Raw genomic sequence first — 13953 nt, 5'->3', positions numbered from 1 at the left:
ATTAAGAGACTAAGGTTATGTAAAAGGGGAGGAGAAGGGTGTGTGTGTGAAGGGACTTAAGGTCCACTAGCTCACATATTTAAAGGTGAAGCTAGGAGGCATTTTGTATGGAGCAAGAAACCTAGTTGTATTTTGAGCAACTTAATAAGCAAGACATTTTCTTGTATTTTGTGAGTCTCTCTCCTCCACATCTTTGATCTAGCATGAGCACCACAAAATTCTAACATGGTATCTAAAGCTTGGCAAGATTAGGTCCCTATGTGGATGTATGGATGTGTATGTGTATGAGGAAGAATGGATGTAGATGTGTATGGGAAATAATGAATGTATGTGTATGAGGAAGACTAGATGTAGATGTGTATGGGGAATAATGAATGTGGATGTGTATGTGGAAGAATGGATGTGGATGTATGGATGTGGATGTGTATGTGAAAGAATGAATGTGGATGTATATGTGGAAGAATGGATGTGGATGTGTATGTGGATGTATGGATGTGGATGTGTATGTGGAAGAATGAATGTGGATGTGTATGTGGAAGAATGGATGTGGATGTGTATGTGGATGTATGGATGTGGATGTGTATGTGTATGTGGAAGAATGAATGTGGATGTGTATGTGGAAGAATGGATGTGAATGTATGGATGTGGATGTGTATGTGGATGATGGATGTGGATGTGTATGTGGAAGAATGGATGTAGATGTGTATGTGGAAGAATGGATGTGGATGTATGGATGTGGATGTGTATGTGGAAGAATGGATGTGGATGTGTATGTGGAAGAATGGATGTGGATGTGGATGTATGGATGTGGATGTGTATGTGGAAGAACCAAGGGATTAGTCTCTTGTCTGGATATCCGTGGGCGAGCACCCGAGTGAGGGATCCTACCCCGCGCAAGAAGTGCTACTTCCACTCGCTAGCACCCCCGAATCTGTTGCGCGGAGGGGGTAGGGATCTTTCACCATCCGATCTCCGAGGTAAGAATTTTAAGCTTTTTGTTGATTCAAGAAACACTCATTCATTTCAACTGGATGTTGCATAAATTAGTAATCGACCAGAAGCAAGGCAGACCAATGCGAGTGGAATTGGTTAGTGGAAGTTACGTGCCAAAAGACGGATGTAATTCAGTTTTCCTTGGATGGGAACTGTTATCACAAAGGCACCATTTCCTTTATGGATCTTCACGTGAACAAGATGAAAGGAACTGGAGTAGTTTGAACTCCCACCCCGCAACGTGTAAAGCCACTAAGTTATTGAAGGGGGGCGAAAGCAAGGGATGGTGGTACAAAATTGGTTGTCCTTGACACCACCTAGGCTTGGTAGAACGAGAGTAAAGAAAAAGAGGGCAAAAAGGAAATAAAGGAGAAATATTAAGCTGTGAAAATTCCCTGAGGTGTTATACTTTAGTCTTTTTTTTGAAACGTCCCATAATAGATAGACGTGGGTGGAGACGTGGGTGCAGACGCAAGGAAGCAGATTTCTCTCTCTCCCTCTCTCTCTCTCTCAGACCTCCCCTCTCTTTCTGTCTGTCTCTCTCTCTCTCTCTCTCTCAGACCTCTCTCTGCACATCCTCTATCCCCTGCGGAACACCATAGCCCTCTCTCTCTCTGTATAAACATGGCAGCTCAGGCCGTCAGCATATTTACAGAGACGATGCTGGAGGTTGAGTGTGATTCCTTCACTAACCTTGAGTCAGGGATACTTGCATTTACAGAGGATACTATCAATGAAACCCAAGCTACTCACGAACCTGTCGGCAACCAAGAATTTCTCCGGGGCTATTGGGCGCAAAAGAAGCGTGAGCAACGATGCAAGGAGCGCAACCCTGCTAGGGAAGGTAGCCTTTCAAGAACCAGGTCAAGGAACAATATATGCAAAGCCATGGCTAGATGTTGGCGTTGACAGACCCAAGGACTAACAACAGTAGAACAACAGGAAATTCTAGAGCAGCTCATGCATCATCAGCCGTTTTCCAAGTTGAGGAGTTTGGATGTGCAATCGAGTCTTCTTTCCAACGTTCGCAACACATTGACTCAATTGAAAGTACCTCACTCTGCAAGTGAGCTGTTTGTAAAGAGAGCCTCTTTGATGATGATACTGAACAATGGTGATCAGAGAACAATGTCAGTGAACCAGTCCAAAATTGCTGCTGTCTTGGGTGTTCATCGACGGAATATAGCGGCAGCAAGCAGTCGACTGGAAACGAAAGATGAGAATGAAGTGTTGCCACTTAGTGCTTGTCACAGACAATTGCCTTTGTATACAAGTATCACAAGTGAAACTAGAGATTTGGTGACCGCTTTTTGGAAATCTGAGACGAGAGTTTCACCAAACAAAAAGGATATTTGTAAGCAGAGGATCGAGGCAAAATGTGTCATCAAACATCCAATTCATCTTCTAGATGACTCTCAGGTAATATGTTTTTGCTACAATGCAATCCATGGTGGCCTTGATTTCTGTTGGAATAGTTCAAAATTTGTAGTCTTTGGGCAGCACTGAAAGCTTGGTTGTTCAGTACCAAACTGGTAGTTTTTTACCAGCAATCACTCTAGGCCATAAGTACCAATTTGGTACTGCAATCATTGTAGGTACTAATTCCCATATCCAAGTACTTACCATTGTTTGAATTCCCAGCTCCATAATAGTATCATTGTAGGTACCAATTCCACCTCCATAGGATTAAATTTGGCACGTCTCTGAATTTTACATTGTACCCAACAGGATTCACGGTACAACTTTTGGTTGCAATGTCCAAGAGTAAGGAAGCACAGTCTCAATTTGGCACTTTTGAGAAGCACTCACACTTGGTAGTGTAATACCAAATTAGGTTTTGGAGACAGATTTGGTGCTTTCAATGTATCTTGCAAAGTACCAAATGGATGCATAGTACCAATTTTGGAGCGTTTTATATCCAGAAAAGTATCCAATTTTGTACTAAGTATCCAATTATGGTACTGTAAAGTATACAGAGAAATAGCCAATTTGGTACTGTGGATCAAGTTCGGTACTATGCAGGGTGCTTTAAGTGTGCTTGGTTAGTACCTAAGGTGTTCCACAGCTCCAATTTGGTTTTTTTGGGCACCACTTACACTTGGTAGTATAATACCAAAATGGGTTTTGGAAACAGATTTGGTGCTTTTAGAGGATACTGAAAAGTACCAAACTAGATGCATAGTACCAATTATGGCACTCTTTGTATCCAAAAAAGTATCCAATTTTGTACTAAGCTTCCAATTATGGTACTGTGAAGTATACAGAGAAATAGCCAATTTGGTACTATGGATCAATTTTGGTACTATGCAGGGTGCTTTAAGTGTGCCTGCATAGTACCTAAGGGGTTCCACAAATCCAATTTGGTGTTTTTGGGCACCACTCACACTTGGTAGTATTATACCAAATTGTGTTTTGGAAACAGATTGGGTGCTTTTAGTGAATACAGAAAAGTACCAAACTGGATGCATAGTACCAATTTTAAAGCTTTTTTGTATCCAAAAAAGTACCCAAATTGCCACTATGGATTCATTTTGGTAATATGCAGTATGTAAAACAGTACCAAATTGGGTACTATGGTTCCAGCTTGGTACATAGAACCAAATTTGGTGCTTTTTTGTATTCACAAAAGCACCCAATTTGTTACTATGATCCAATTTGGTACCATGCTTAATGTAGAAAAGTATCCAATTGGGTACTATGGTCTGCCTGGTAATAAATAGAGCCTAATATGGTGCTTTTTTGCATCAAATTTGGCACTATAGTTTGTTATCTGGCACTACAGTTCCAAATTTGGTACTTTAGAATGAGTTGGTGGTTTACAGTACCAAATTTTGTACTGTAAATAGCTTTGGTGCTTTACTCTTGTTTGATAGTATTCTGAGCTCTAACGTGGTTCATTTTTTGTTTAAAGGTGGAGCTCTACAAAAGATTCAAGAGCATGTATCCTGCGGTGAAGTTGTCACTTAGGTCCTTTGAGACACTCAAGCCTTTTTTTGTCCGAAGATTGAAAGAGCGCTATACTTACTGCTGTATTTACCATATCCAGATGGTATACTTCAAGGATGCTTTCAATCAAATGCGCCAGAACAAGTTTGGGCATCACGGCAAAGAACATCCATGTACATGCTCCGTTTGTGGTACACGTAGTGAGGCAGGCCAATGTTCTGCAAACCAGGCTGTTTTTCAACACATAAGTAACTTGCTAGATTTTATATTGTGCCCTCGCCCTAAGGAGGGTGAATATCATGCAAAGAGATGCTTGGAGAGTGCCCCAAATGTGGTGTACGAAAGTTGTCATTCTGCCCAGCCGAGATTGCAACAGATAGCAAGGAGGTGACTGTTAAGATATTCCAGGATGTGGGCACTGGACAGGTTAATGGTGATGGAAAAGAGAAGAAGCGAAAGGACTTGGTCGTGGAAAGGATGAAAAGTGCAACTTTCATTCATCTCTTTTCAGATCATCTGAAAAGCTTCGTTAAGCACAACTTTATGTTTAGGTGGCAGGCCCAACAATTCAAAGACTGCTTGCTTAAGTTTCCCAGAGATGTTGTGGTATCTATTGTTGATTTTGCAGAGAATTACAGCTTTAAAGTGCAAAATGAGATCCAGTCCATGCATTGGTGGTCAACACAGGTAACAATACTGGTACACATCTCTTATATCAGAAATTCAGTAGGAGCTATTGAGAAGACTGTGCATTTTTACATATCAGATGATAAGCTCCACGACACGCTCTTTGTTCAGCATTGTTTTATGCTGCATGACAACTGGATGAAACAGCAAGGACACTGTTTGCGTTATCATTGGGTATGGTCAGATGGTGCCGCTTCACAGTTCAAGGCACGAAGACCACACTATTTCGTAGCCAGGTATTATCAGTTGACAGGATTGCTTATGATGCATAACTTCTTTGCTTCAGGGCATGGAAAAGGAGAGCATGATGGTGCAGGTGCTATTATCAAGAGAACCCTGATGCACGAAGAGCTAAAACCCGATGGCTGGCCCATGAAGTGTGCGGCTGATGTGGTCAATTTTTTGAACGCGAGGTTTCAACCGACAACGGAAGGTGGAAGCGCCAGCACAAGGAGGGTGTTCTGGTTGGTTTCACCGAATGATGTGCTGCGTTTTCCGTTGTGGGACTGTAAACCAATTGCAGGCTCTCGCTCATTCCATTGTGTTGACGGCTACTCAACGCACAATCCATGTGATGTGCGTTTTCGTACGCTGTCATGCTTCTGTGATCCATGTGTGAATGGGCAGTGGAGGAGATGCAATAATAAACAGCACATTGAAGAATGGAAATATGTCTCCATCGAGCCATTGACAGAGTCAGTACAACCTACAAATAGTGATGAGGACAACGATGATGAGGAGAACTACAATGATTTGTTTTCCTCCCATGTGAGTGAGGATTTAAGCATGCCTATGTATGAAGGAGACCCCGAGGTGTTGAGCCAATTATTGTCCATTGTGGGGATAACTTTGCAGTGAACGCAGCCGAGGAGAAGGAGGACTTCTACCTTCTTAAGTGCACAAAAACCGTTTATGTAGCACCAAGAGTACTGAAGGACCTTTGGCATAACAAGATCGTAAGAGGTGGATTGCTAGTTGAGGGCTTGTACTATGCCCAGGTTGAGGGCAAAGTTGATACCTATACCCTATTAGATCAGACACCACCGGTGATGATCTACTCGCATCTTGTTAGAGCCATACGGTTCCCCATGGAGGCTATCCCTGGCCTCCATCACCACTTTAAACTATCCTCAGAGATATATGAAAATATCTACAACAGTATGCCATATGAAGACGGAAGTGACCAGGACGGGAGCCATACAGTGTTTACCCCAACTACAATTCTAACCACTGGCAATAGTTGTAATTCTCTTGAATAGAATCTTGCTTGTGATCAGTACTGTCTAATTCTCTTGATTAGAATCTTACTTGTGATCAGTACTGTCTAATGCTATTGCTGTGTTATCAATTTGGTACTGTGCTTTATTGTTTTTAGCTCTGCTGTGTTTTTGCAGTACCAAATTTTGGTACTGTTCCTTTTTGTTTTCACCAAGTAGTAACAGAAAAGTACAAAAGCAGTAGCCAAAAAAAGTACATGTACAAAAAGATAATTATCATTAAATGCCAAAGGCAATGTACAAGCATACAGAATCTTTTACACATCAGGGGGGTCAAAGCGGTACGAATACCCCTCCATAGATACAAAGTAGTTGACAACGAACGAGGAAATGTCATCCTCAACATCAAACAAGGGATTCCGGTGGCTGTAAGCAGTGGGGAACTTATCAGCTAGCCACCCGGAGATCCACGGGAAAATGACATCCATAAGATACTTCGGCTTGTGGGGGTCATAATACTTAGGCTCATATGACCGGATGCAGCAGCACGAGTCGTAATCATTCTTCAAGGACTTGGATCTCGTGTCGTCCACAAGGAGGGTGTTCGTTTCATTGAATTGCGGATACTTGTGCCACACTGTTCTTAGGAGCTTCAGAAAAATAGGCTTGTTACCGAACTCCTTCGCAAGGACTGGCACATCTCTGAGTTTGGTAGCCCACCTCTCACAATGAGACTGGTCAAAAATATCTGTAAAACAAGTAAACCAAGCAATTAGAATAGCAGCACAAATAAGAGTACCAAAGCTAACAAACAGTACATAAGTACCAAACATTATAAAATGGTGTACACAAATGTTACCAAGCACAGAACCAAGTACCATAGTATCAAAGCACCAAACAGTACCAAATTGTGTACAAAATAAAAAACACAATTTCAAACTACCATAGCATCAGAGTACCAAAGTACCAAAGATAACCAAAGAGTACCAAATTATGTACAAAACAGTGCCAAATTGTGTACACATGAACAAACATAGTCCAAAGCAGCATAGCACCAGAGTACCAAAGTTCCAAAAAGTACCAAATTGTGTTAGCATTGCCAAAAGTACCAAACTACCAAATAGTACCAGATTGTGTACAGAACAGTAGCAAAGCTAGCCAAATAGTATCAAAATCAATAAAACCAGTTGTGAAAGTTTAGGGATAAATACCTAAAAAGAGGCCTTTCATCTTCATCAACCGAGGGAAGCAAGCATTCATTATGGCCATCAGGTTCTTCCTTTGGCTACATGACCAGAGCATCACGTCGCATCGCTTCCTCAAGTTGACGATGAAGTCCTCCGCATCAGGTCTGACGACACAATATTTGTATTGAGACACTTGCACACCTCGGGGCCTAACTCCATCTTGGAACGGGAGATGCCACAAATCCTTGGGTGCTTCAACATAATCCTTTAGTAGCACTCCATTGACATCCAAAACAACAAGGCGCCTATTGCTTGCCATTACATGTATCGGCATTGATGTATCCGGTGGTTGTTCATGTAGCCACCAATGGTCCCCTGTTGTAGTACCACTAAACTATATGAGTAGAAGAACACAGCCTTTTCGCAAAAGCAAAGTTAGACATTGGGCACCAATAAAAGGTTACAAAACAGTGACAGTAGGACATGACAGTTTACAAACACATTGACACCTTTCAAGAGTAGAGCGGCATGACACAAAACGCATCGATAAAAGCAAAATGGGCTGGTATTTCAAATTAGTCCAGAAGCAAGTACAAAATGCTGTAACATCAGCTAATTTTTGCAGCCTTGCGGCTTGAGACCACCACCAACGGGACGCTTTCTACATTTCATAGCGAAGAGCTCGAAGAGGGTGGCTGAATCATTGCTATCACCTGTTTCTAAGGGCGTTGCATCAGGTGTCTCCTCCGTAGCTCTGTCCTTCCCCACACCTTTTGTATCCTCCGTGCCTTTAGGCAACTCTACACCTTCACCCTCCTCTGCACCTTTAACCTGCTCTGCACTTTCAGTAGCTTCCCCCGCCTCTTTGGCCTCCTTCGCGCTTTTAGCCTCCTCTACACCTTCAGCCCCCTCTGCACCTTTAGCCTCCTCAGCACTTTCAGTAGCTTCCCCCGCCGCTCTGGCCTCCTCATTGCTTTTAGCCTCCTCAGTGTCTTTGGGCTCCTCTGCACCTGCAGCCTCCTGTGCACTTTGAGTAGCTTCCGCTGCCCTATTTCCGTTCTTCCTCCTCTTTCTACCTGCCTTGTCCTTTGCAGATGTTGATGCCGTAGCCAAAACCTCTGCCTCTGAGAGAACTTCAACTGTCACCTCCTCAACAGCCGGCATCTCTTCATTGTTCTTCTCGCCTTGGTCAGTCTCTTGCTCAGCAACCTCCTCAATCAGATCACTTCCCCCCTGTTCTTTCTCCTCCGGTCCCTTTTCGTCTTTGTCTCTCTCCTGCACTTCCGCTTTTAGTCGATCTTCCCCCATGCTTGAGTCTACAGCCCCTTTCCCTTCCCTTGTGTTGGCATCAAGGTCTTGCAGTATTTTCTGCACTGACTTGTAAGGATCTTCTTTAAACATGTAAGTGGCATCTGACTTACTGTGACCAGGAAGATCCTTCCTATCCTTTGGGGTGGTGTCATGGGTGTCCGCACCGAAAGATTCTCTACCTACATATGCACAAAGATGAAAGACAAGATTAGATCATCAGTTCAAACAATATAAACATACAGTGTCCAACACAAACACCCCACTTACTCTTCAATAATGACCTCCCTGACACCCAAGCCTTTGCCTCCGAAGGGATTGCGGTGTTGCAACGTGCCTTCACGCACATATCTCTTGTTCTCAACATAGCTGCAAAACACAATGGATGGTACTGATGCCTGCAGGGAAGCATGAAGGTACCAACCACGTAAGAAGCCTCCAAAGCCTCCCCACAGGCAACACAAGTACCAAACACATGAATTATGTTGGTAGGGTCCACAACATGAGGCCTTGGAGTCAATGTATATTTCATCCCCCTCTTCACATCAGCACACAACTTATGTACAAATTCTTGATGGTCTTGGGTCTCCAAGCATTCATTGTGGAGCTTCACATACTCCATCTGCAAAACAGACATACTCTATCTACTTATCCACCAAAACAAACAATTAGCAAGGAAGTACACAAGCAGTACAAAAACTGAACCAGAATAGGTACCAAAACAGGTAAATTGTACCATAACAGTTCTAAACAGCACTAAATGGGTACAATGAAGTTTCAACAACTCCCAAGCCAAACCTAAGCAGAATAAAAACAGTACTAAAAAGGGTCGGATTGTACCAAAATAGTTTTAAACAACACTAAATTGGTACATGAAGTACCAAAAACTACCAGAACAGTACTAAAAAAGGTTGGATTGTACCAAAATAGTTTTAAACAACACAAAATTGGTACATGAAGTACCAAAAACTACCAAAACAATACCAAAAATGTAGCAAAGCAGTACCAAAATAATATCAAATAGTAGCAGAATAGTACCAAATACTACTAAAATAGTACCAAATAGGTTACAGACAGTGCTAAAAAGGTAGCAAATCAGTACCAAAATAGTAGCAAACAGTAGCAAAATAGCACCAAATAGGAAACAAAACAGTACCAAAACAAAACCAAAAAGTAGCAAAATAGTACCAAAATAGGTAACAAAATAGTACCAATACAAACCAATGACAAACCAAAACAGTACCAAAAGATTAACAAATCAGTCTCAAAAAAGTACCAAAAGGTAACTAAACAGTACCAAAACATGTAAATTATGCCAAAACAGTTGTAAACAGCAAGAATTTGGTACAATTAAGTACCAAAAACACACAAGACTCCCAAAAATACCCAAAAAGACCCAAAAACTTGTCACAGTGAAATTCCAAACTAGTACCAAAATAGCACAAAAAGTACCAAACGAATCAAAGAAAACAAAAAATACCAAAGACAATACCTAGATAGCACCCAAGACATATTTAGCACTACCATATAAGACCAAATAAAAGCTCAACTTCAGTACCAAAACACTTCAAAAGAGTACCACATGAAGCAAAGAAGCACAAAAAGTACCAAAGTTAGTGCCAACATTGAACCCAAGATGTAACTGCAATACCTTAAAGACTCTAAAACTTGTAGCTAGAAAGTCCCAAAGCAGTATCATAATAGGTCAGAAGAGTTTCAAATGAACAGCAAAGCACCAAAAGTACCAGTCATGGGTGCAACCAATTATCCAAGACAACCAAAGGTGCCCTATTAGACTAAACTCAGTAACTTGAAAGTACCAAAACAGCACAAAAATAGTTCAATAGAGTACCAAATGAAATAAAGAAGCACCATTAAGTACCAAGAAAGGCAGTAGCACAACACCAAGTGTTATAAAAAATACCAAAACAAGTAAAGAAAGTACCAAAACAGTTCAAGAAGTTCCAAAACCACCAAAAATGTCAGCAGATAAACCAATCAAGAAGTGAAACATGCCAAATTGCCAAACCATGTGCAAATTAAACAATATCAACAGTCAAACACAATGCAATAGGCCAGAAATACAATACCTCCTGCTGTTCAACCTCCGCTTGGAGCTTTTGGATATTTTCGAAAACCCCGTGTCATCGCAACAAGCGCCGACTTGCTCCCAGCTCAGCCTCCACCTCTCTGATCTCTTCATCCGGAACAGGGATTTGTTGCTGAAGCTGAACAATGCGTGCTTCCAGGGTATCGATGTCTTCCATCAAACTCTTCGCCACGTCCTTTCTACCTTCATATACCAGTAGTTGGTCCTTGTTTGCTTGAATAGAGGCCTTCAGGCTTCTGAGGTTTGACCATCCTGGATGTGACACTGGGTCTGCCAGTCTTTGCAGCAATGCCTCTAAATCAGGTAGGTAGTCAGCAATTACCCCTCTGCAAGCATTATCTGGTTCTGTGCAGATATTACTACCACTTTGAGTCATCCGGGCCTTCTTATCTGAATGCAGGACACTGCCAGGAGAGGAAGCATTTTGCCTCCTCCATGCCTCAATTTCACGCTCAAGCCCGCCACTCCTAGATGATATCATCTGCAACACTCCTTCCCCAAACCGGCCCATGCTACTTTATGCCCTGCTGGGTCTTTTTTCGCTGCATGGCATTTCTCAAAAGCGTAGCACGTAGCAAATTTGTGGGTCAATTCACCACATGAAGGGGGCCCCTGATAAACTTTGGAGAATAGAAGTCTGCAGTCTTCCACCAGTTGTGGCTGCAAATGGTTTAAATAGATCTTGCTGTTCTTTTGGTACTTGAACTTGAATACAGTTAACCATTGGTCGGGTGGCATGTCCTCATCAGTCAAGTCCTTGAAGAGTTTGCCCTCAAGACTGAGACCGTACTCTTCATGCAGGTCCCGTGCCGTGTAACAGAACCTGGTTTGTTGAGGGTACTCCTCCATTTTGTTCTTACCTAAAATGTGTTCAAAACAAATCAGAGAATTGCTGACTCCTATAGATTAAATGTGGTGCCCGACATTATGTCTAATGTGAGGTGATGCCCTACAGAACCATTTGTGGTACTCAAAGAGTACCAAATTTGCTACTGCAAAGTACCAAATATAGTACTGTTCATTTAACTTCAAATGTCAGTGCAGGGAGTGAACATGCACCATTTACTTAGCACATGCATATGCCAATGAATAGCGTACCACGTCTTGACTTGCTGGTAGATTTTGATTCGTCGTCGTCGAAGAGGAGTGAGGTCCGTTCGGAGTCGACCTTGCACTGTTTTGCACTTGCCCTTGTGTTGGGACTGGCTATGTGCTCCGGCTTTGTTTGTTGGGGGGGTGTGGTGGAAGCACCCTTCTTGTTGCTGCTGCCAGGAGGCACCATGCCCTCCTTTGCCTTCGCTTTCGGTTTGCATGTTGAAGGTGACGCTCCCAAATATAGTACTGTTCATTTAACTTCAAATGTTAGTGCAGGGATTAAACATGCACCATTTACTTAGCACATGCATATGCCAATGAATAGCATACCACGTCTTGACTTGCTGGTAGATTTTGATTCATCGTTGTCGAAGAGGAGTGAGGTCCGTTCGGAGTCGACCTTGCACTGTTTTGCACTTGCCCTTGTGTTGGGACTGGCTATGTGCTCCGGCTTTGTTTGTTGGGGGGGTGTGGTGGAAGCACCCTTCTTGTTGCTGCTGCCAGGAGGCACCATGCCCTCCTTTGCCTTCGCTTTCGGTTTGCATGTTGAAGGTGACGCTCTGCTGGCAGCAGCTCCCTTGGCCTTTGGGGTCCTCATGGCTAGACGACTGCTCTAGAGCAGAGCAGCTCTGCTACAATCGAATGCGGGGGGAGAGAGAGAGAGAGAGAGAGAGAGAGAGAGATGGTGCGACCAGACGACGCCCGCTTAGTTCAAACAGAAATGAGCAAAAACAATAAAAATTTGAAACCACTACCACCAGTAATGACACCACTACTCTCACGGGGTGGTACTGCACAAAAGATTCTTAAAGATCTTAAAAATAGTTCCTAAATACAAACCTTTTACCCTCAAATCCCCCCCCCAAAGTACCAAAAAGGTGAAAAAAAAATTGGCCCTTTTCTTGTACCACCAACCCTTGCTTTCACCCAGGGACTCCAGAAGAATCAAGCCATCCTGCAAATAAAGAGTTGCAAGGGAACCTCGTTGGTTAAGTGAGTATATACTGTGACGTAGATTTAACTACAATACCCTCGACTCGTAAGGTGGCTCATGGGAAAGAGTTCATTCCGGGAGCCCAATAATAGCGAATCTTGAGCTTATATGATGGCCATTCCGAAAGCAACCGAGCTCAGGGAATAATCGAGATAACTGTTTGAGGAGAGCTTTGTTTGGCCCATTTGTATCCCCTTGCTATGTGGTGCTCGTTCTCTTTCAAAAGAAGAATGATGGGACTATGAGATTCTTTATTCAAGGTTAAATCGGCTTACTATTAAGAATCGATATCTTACTCCTAGAATGTGCTATTAGATTGATCGCATAAAGGCCGGATATTTATAAAAATTGACCTAAACTTAGGATGTTATCATATCATAATATTCCTAAGATAGATTATAATACATGGTATGCACATTATGAGTTCACAATAATGCTGTTGGGATTAAATAATTCCCCTACTAGCTATAATTGTTGAATGCAAAAAGAAAAAGAAAAGAAACCTTCAGAGAACATCCGGATGATTTTATCTCGGTCTTCATTGATGAAATTCTAGTTTTCTCGAAGAATGTAGCCAATCGCATGTGAAGTATGTGTCTCGTTAAAGTCGTGGTGGAAAGCCTACAAAAGCAGATACTTTTCTCTAAGAAGGGTGTGTGTACCTTCTTTATCGATCAAATTGAATATCGGGGATCATAATGTCAAGAGATAGTATATTAGCTGATCCTGCCAAGGTGCAAAAGCGGCTATCGTCTTTGGCCAGAACCAAAGACGATAAAGGAAGTCAAATGATTCTTGGGATTGATAAGATGGTATCCGATGTTCATATGCCAAGATTGTTTCTCCTTGGATGGCGCTTCTCAAGAAGGTCATTCCATTCTAATGTTCATATGCCAAGATTGTTTCTCCTTGGATGGCGCTTCTCAAGAAGGTCATTCCATTCTAATGGTCCGCGATGTGCCAAAGTAACTTTGATAAGCTGAGGGTTGCTTGACTAATCCGCTGGTGCTATAGCGAAGATCTCACGAGAGGAACAGTGCTGTCTCGCGAGTGATGACGTAGAGTTGCTTGTCTTCTCTGGTTACAGATCATAAATTTTAAAGCAGATTTTCAACCAGAATGATCTTAACATCACGCAAAGAAGATAAATACAAACACTTTGAGAGTTTGGTTTTAAAATCAAGGGATTAGTCTCTTGTCTGGATATCTGTGGGTGAGGCCCCGAGTGAGGGATCTTGCCCCGCGCAAGAAGTGTTACTTCTGCTGCTACTAGCACCCCCGAATCCGTTACGCGGAGGGGGCCTCTTTCACCATTTGATTTTCGAGGTAAGAATTTTAAGCTTTTTGTTGATTTAAGAAACGCTCATTCATTTCAACTCAATGTTGCATAAATTAGTAATCGACCAAAAGCAAGGC

At 42.4% G+C, this 13953-nt stretch overlaps 1 protein-coding gene across 1 annotated transcript; it reads right to left on the bottom strand.

Moving 5' to 3' along the window:
* Positions 1–7573: 7573 nt before the first annotated feature.
* On the bottom strand, positions 7574–8954 carry LOC147627548 (uncharacterized). The gene is made up of 2 exons (XM_086815091.1): positions 8609–8954; positions 7574–8520 (listed from the first exon to the last, which is right to left on the bottom strand). Exons 1-2 carry the CDS (start codon positions 8868–8870, stop codon positions 7643–7645), a joined length of 1140 nt encoding a protein of 379 aa, XP_086671217.1. The 5' UTR covers positions 8871–8954; the 3' UTR covers positions 7574–7642.
* Positions 8955–13953: the final 4999 nt, after the last annotated feature.

This window comes from Cibotium barometz, chromosome 20 (genome assembly GCF_041138505.1).
Source record: "Cibotium barometz isolate CiBa-2024 chromosome 20, ASM4113850v1, whole genome shotgun sequence".
Taxonomy (NCBI): domain Eukaryota; kingdom Viridiplantae; phylum Streptophyta; class Polypodiopsida; order Cyatheales; family Cibotiaceae; genus Cibotium; species Cibotium barometz.
Note: the sequence above shows the minus strand (reverse complement) of the source record. Positions and strands in the feature narration are given on the sequence as shown.

What these genes read in the sequence shown, in the direction of transcription:
- LOC147627548 (XM_086815091.1), bottom strand. Translation starts at nt 8,870, where the DNA reads ATGAAATATACATTGACTCCAAGGCCTCATGTTGTGGACCCTACCAAC. An exon ending in AGGGAGGTCATTATTGAAGA is followed by an intron (nt 8,521 to 8,608) that starts GTAAGTGGGGTG and finishes GTGCATATGTAG; the next exon opens with GTAGAGAATCTTTCGGTGCG.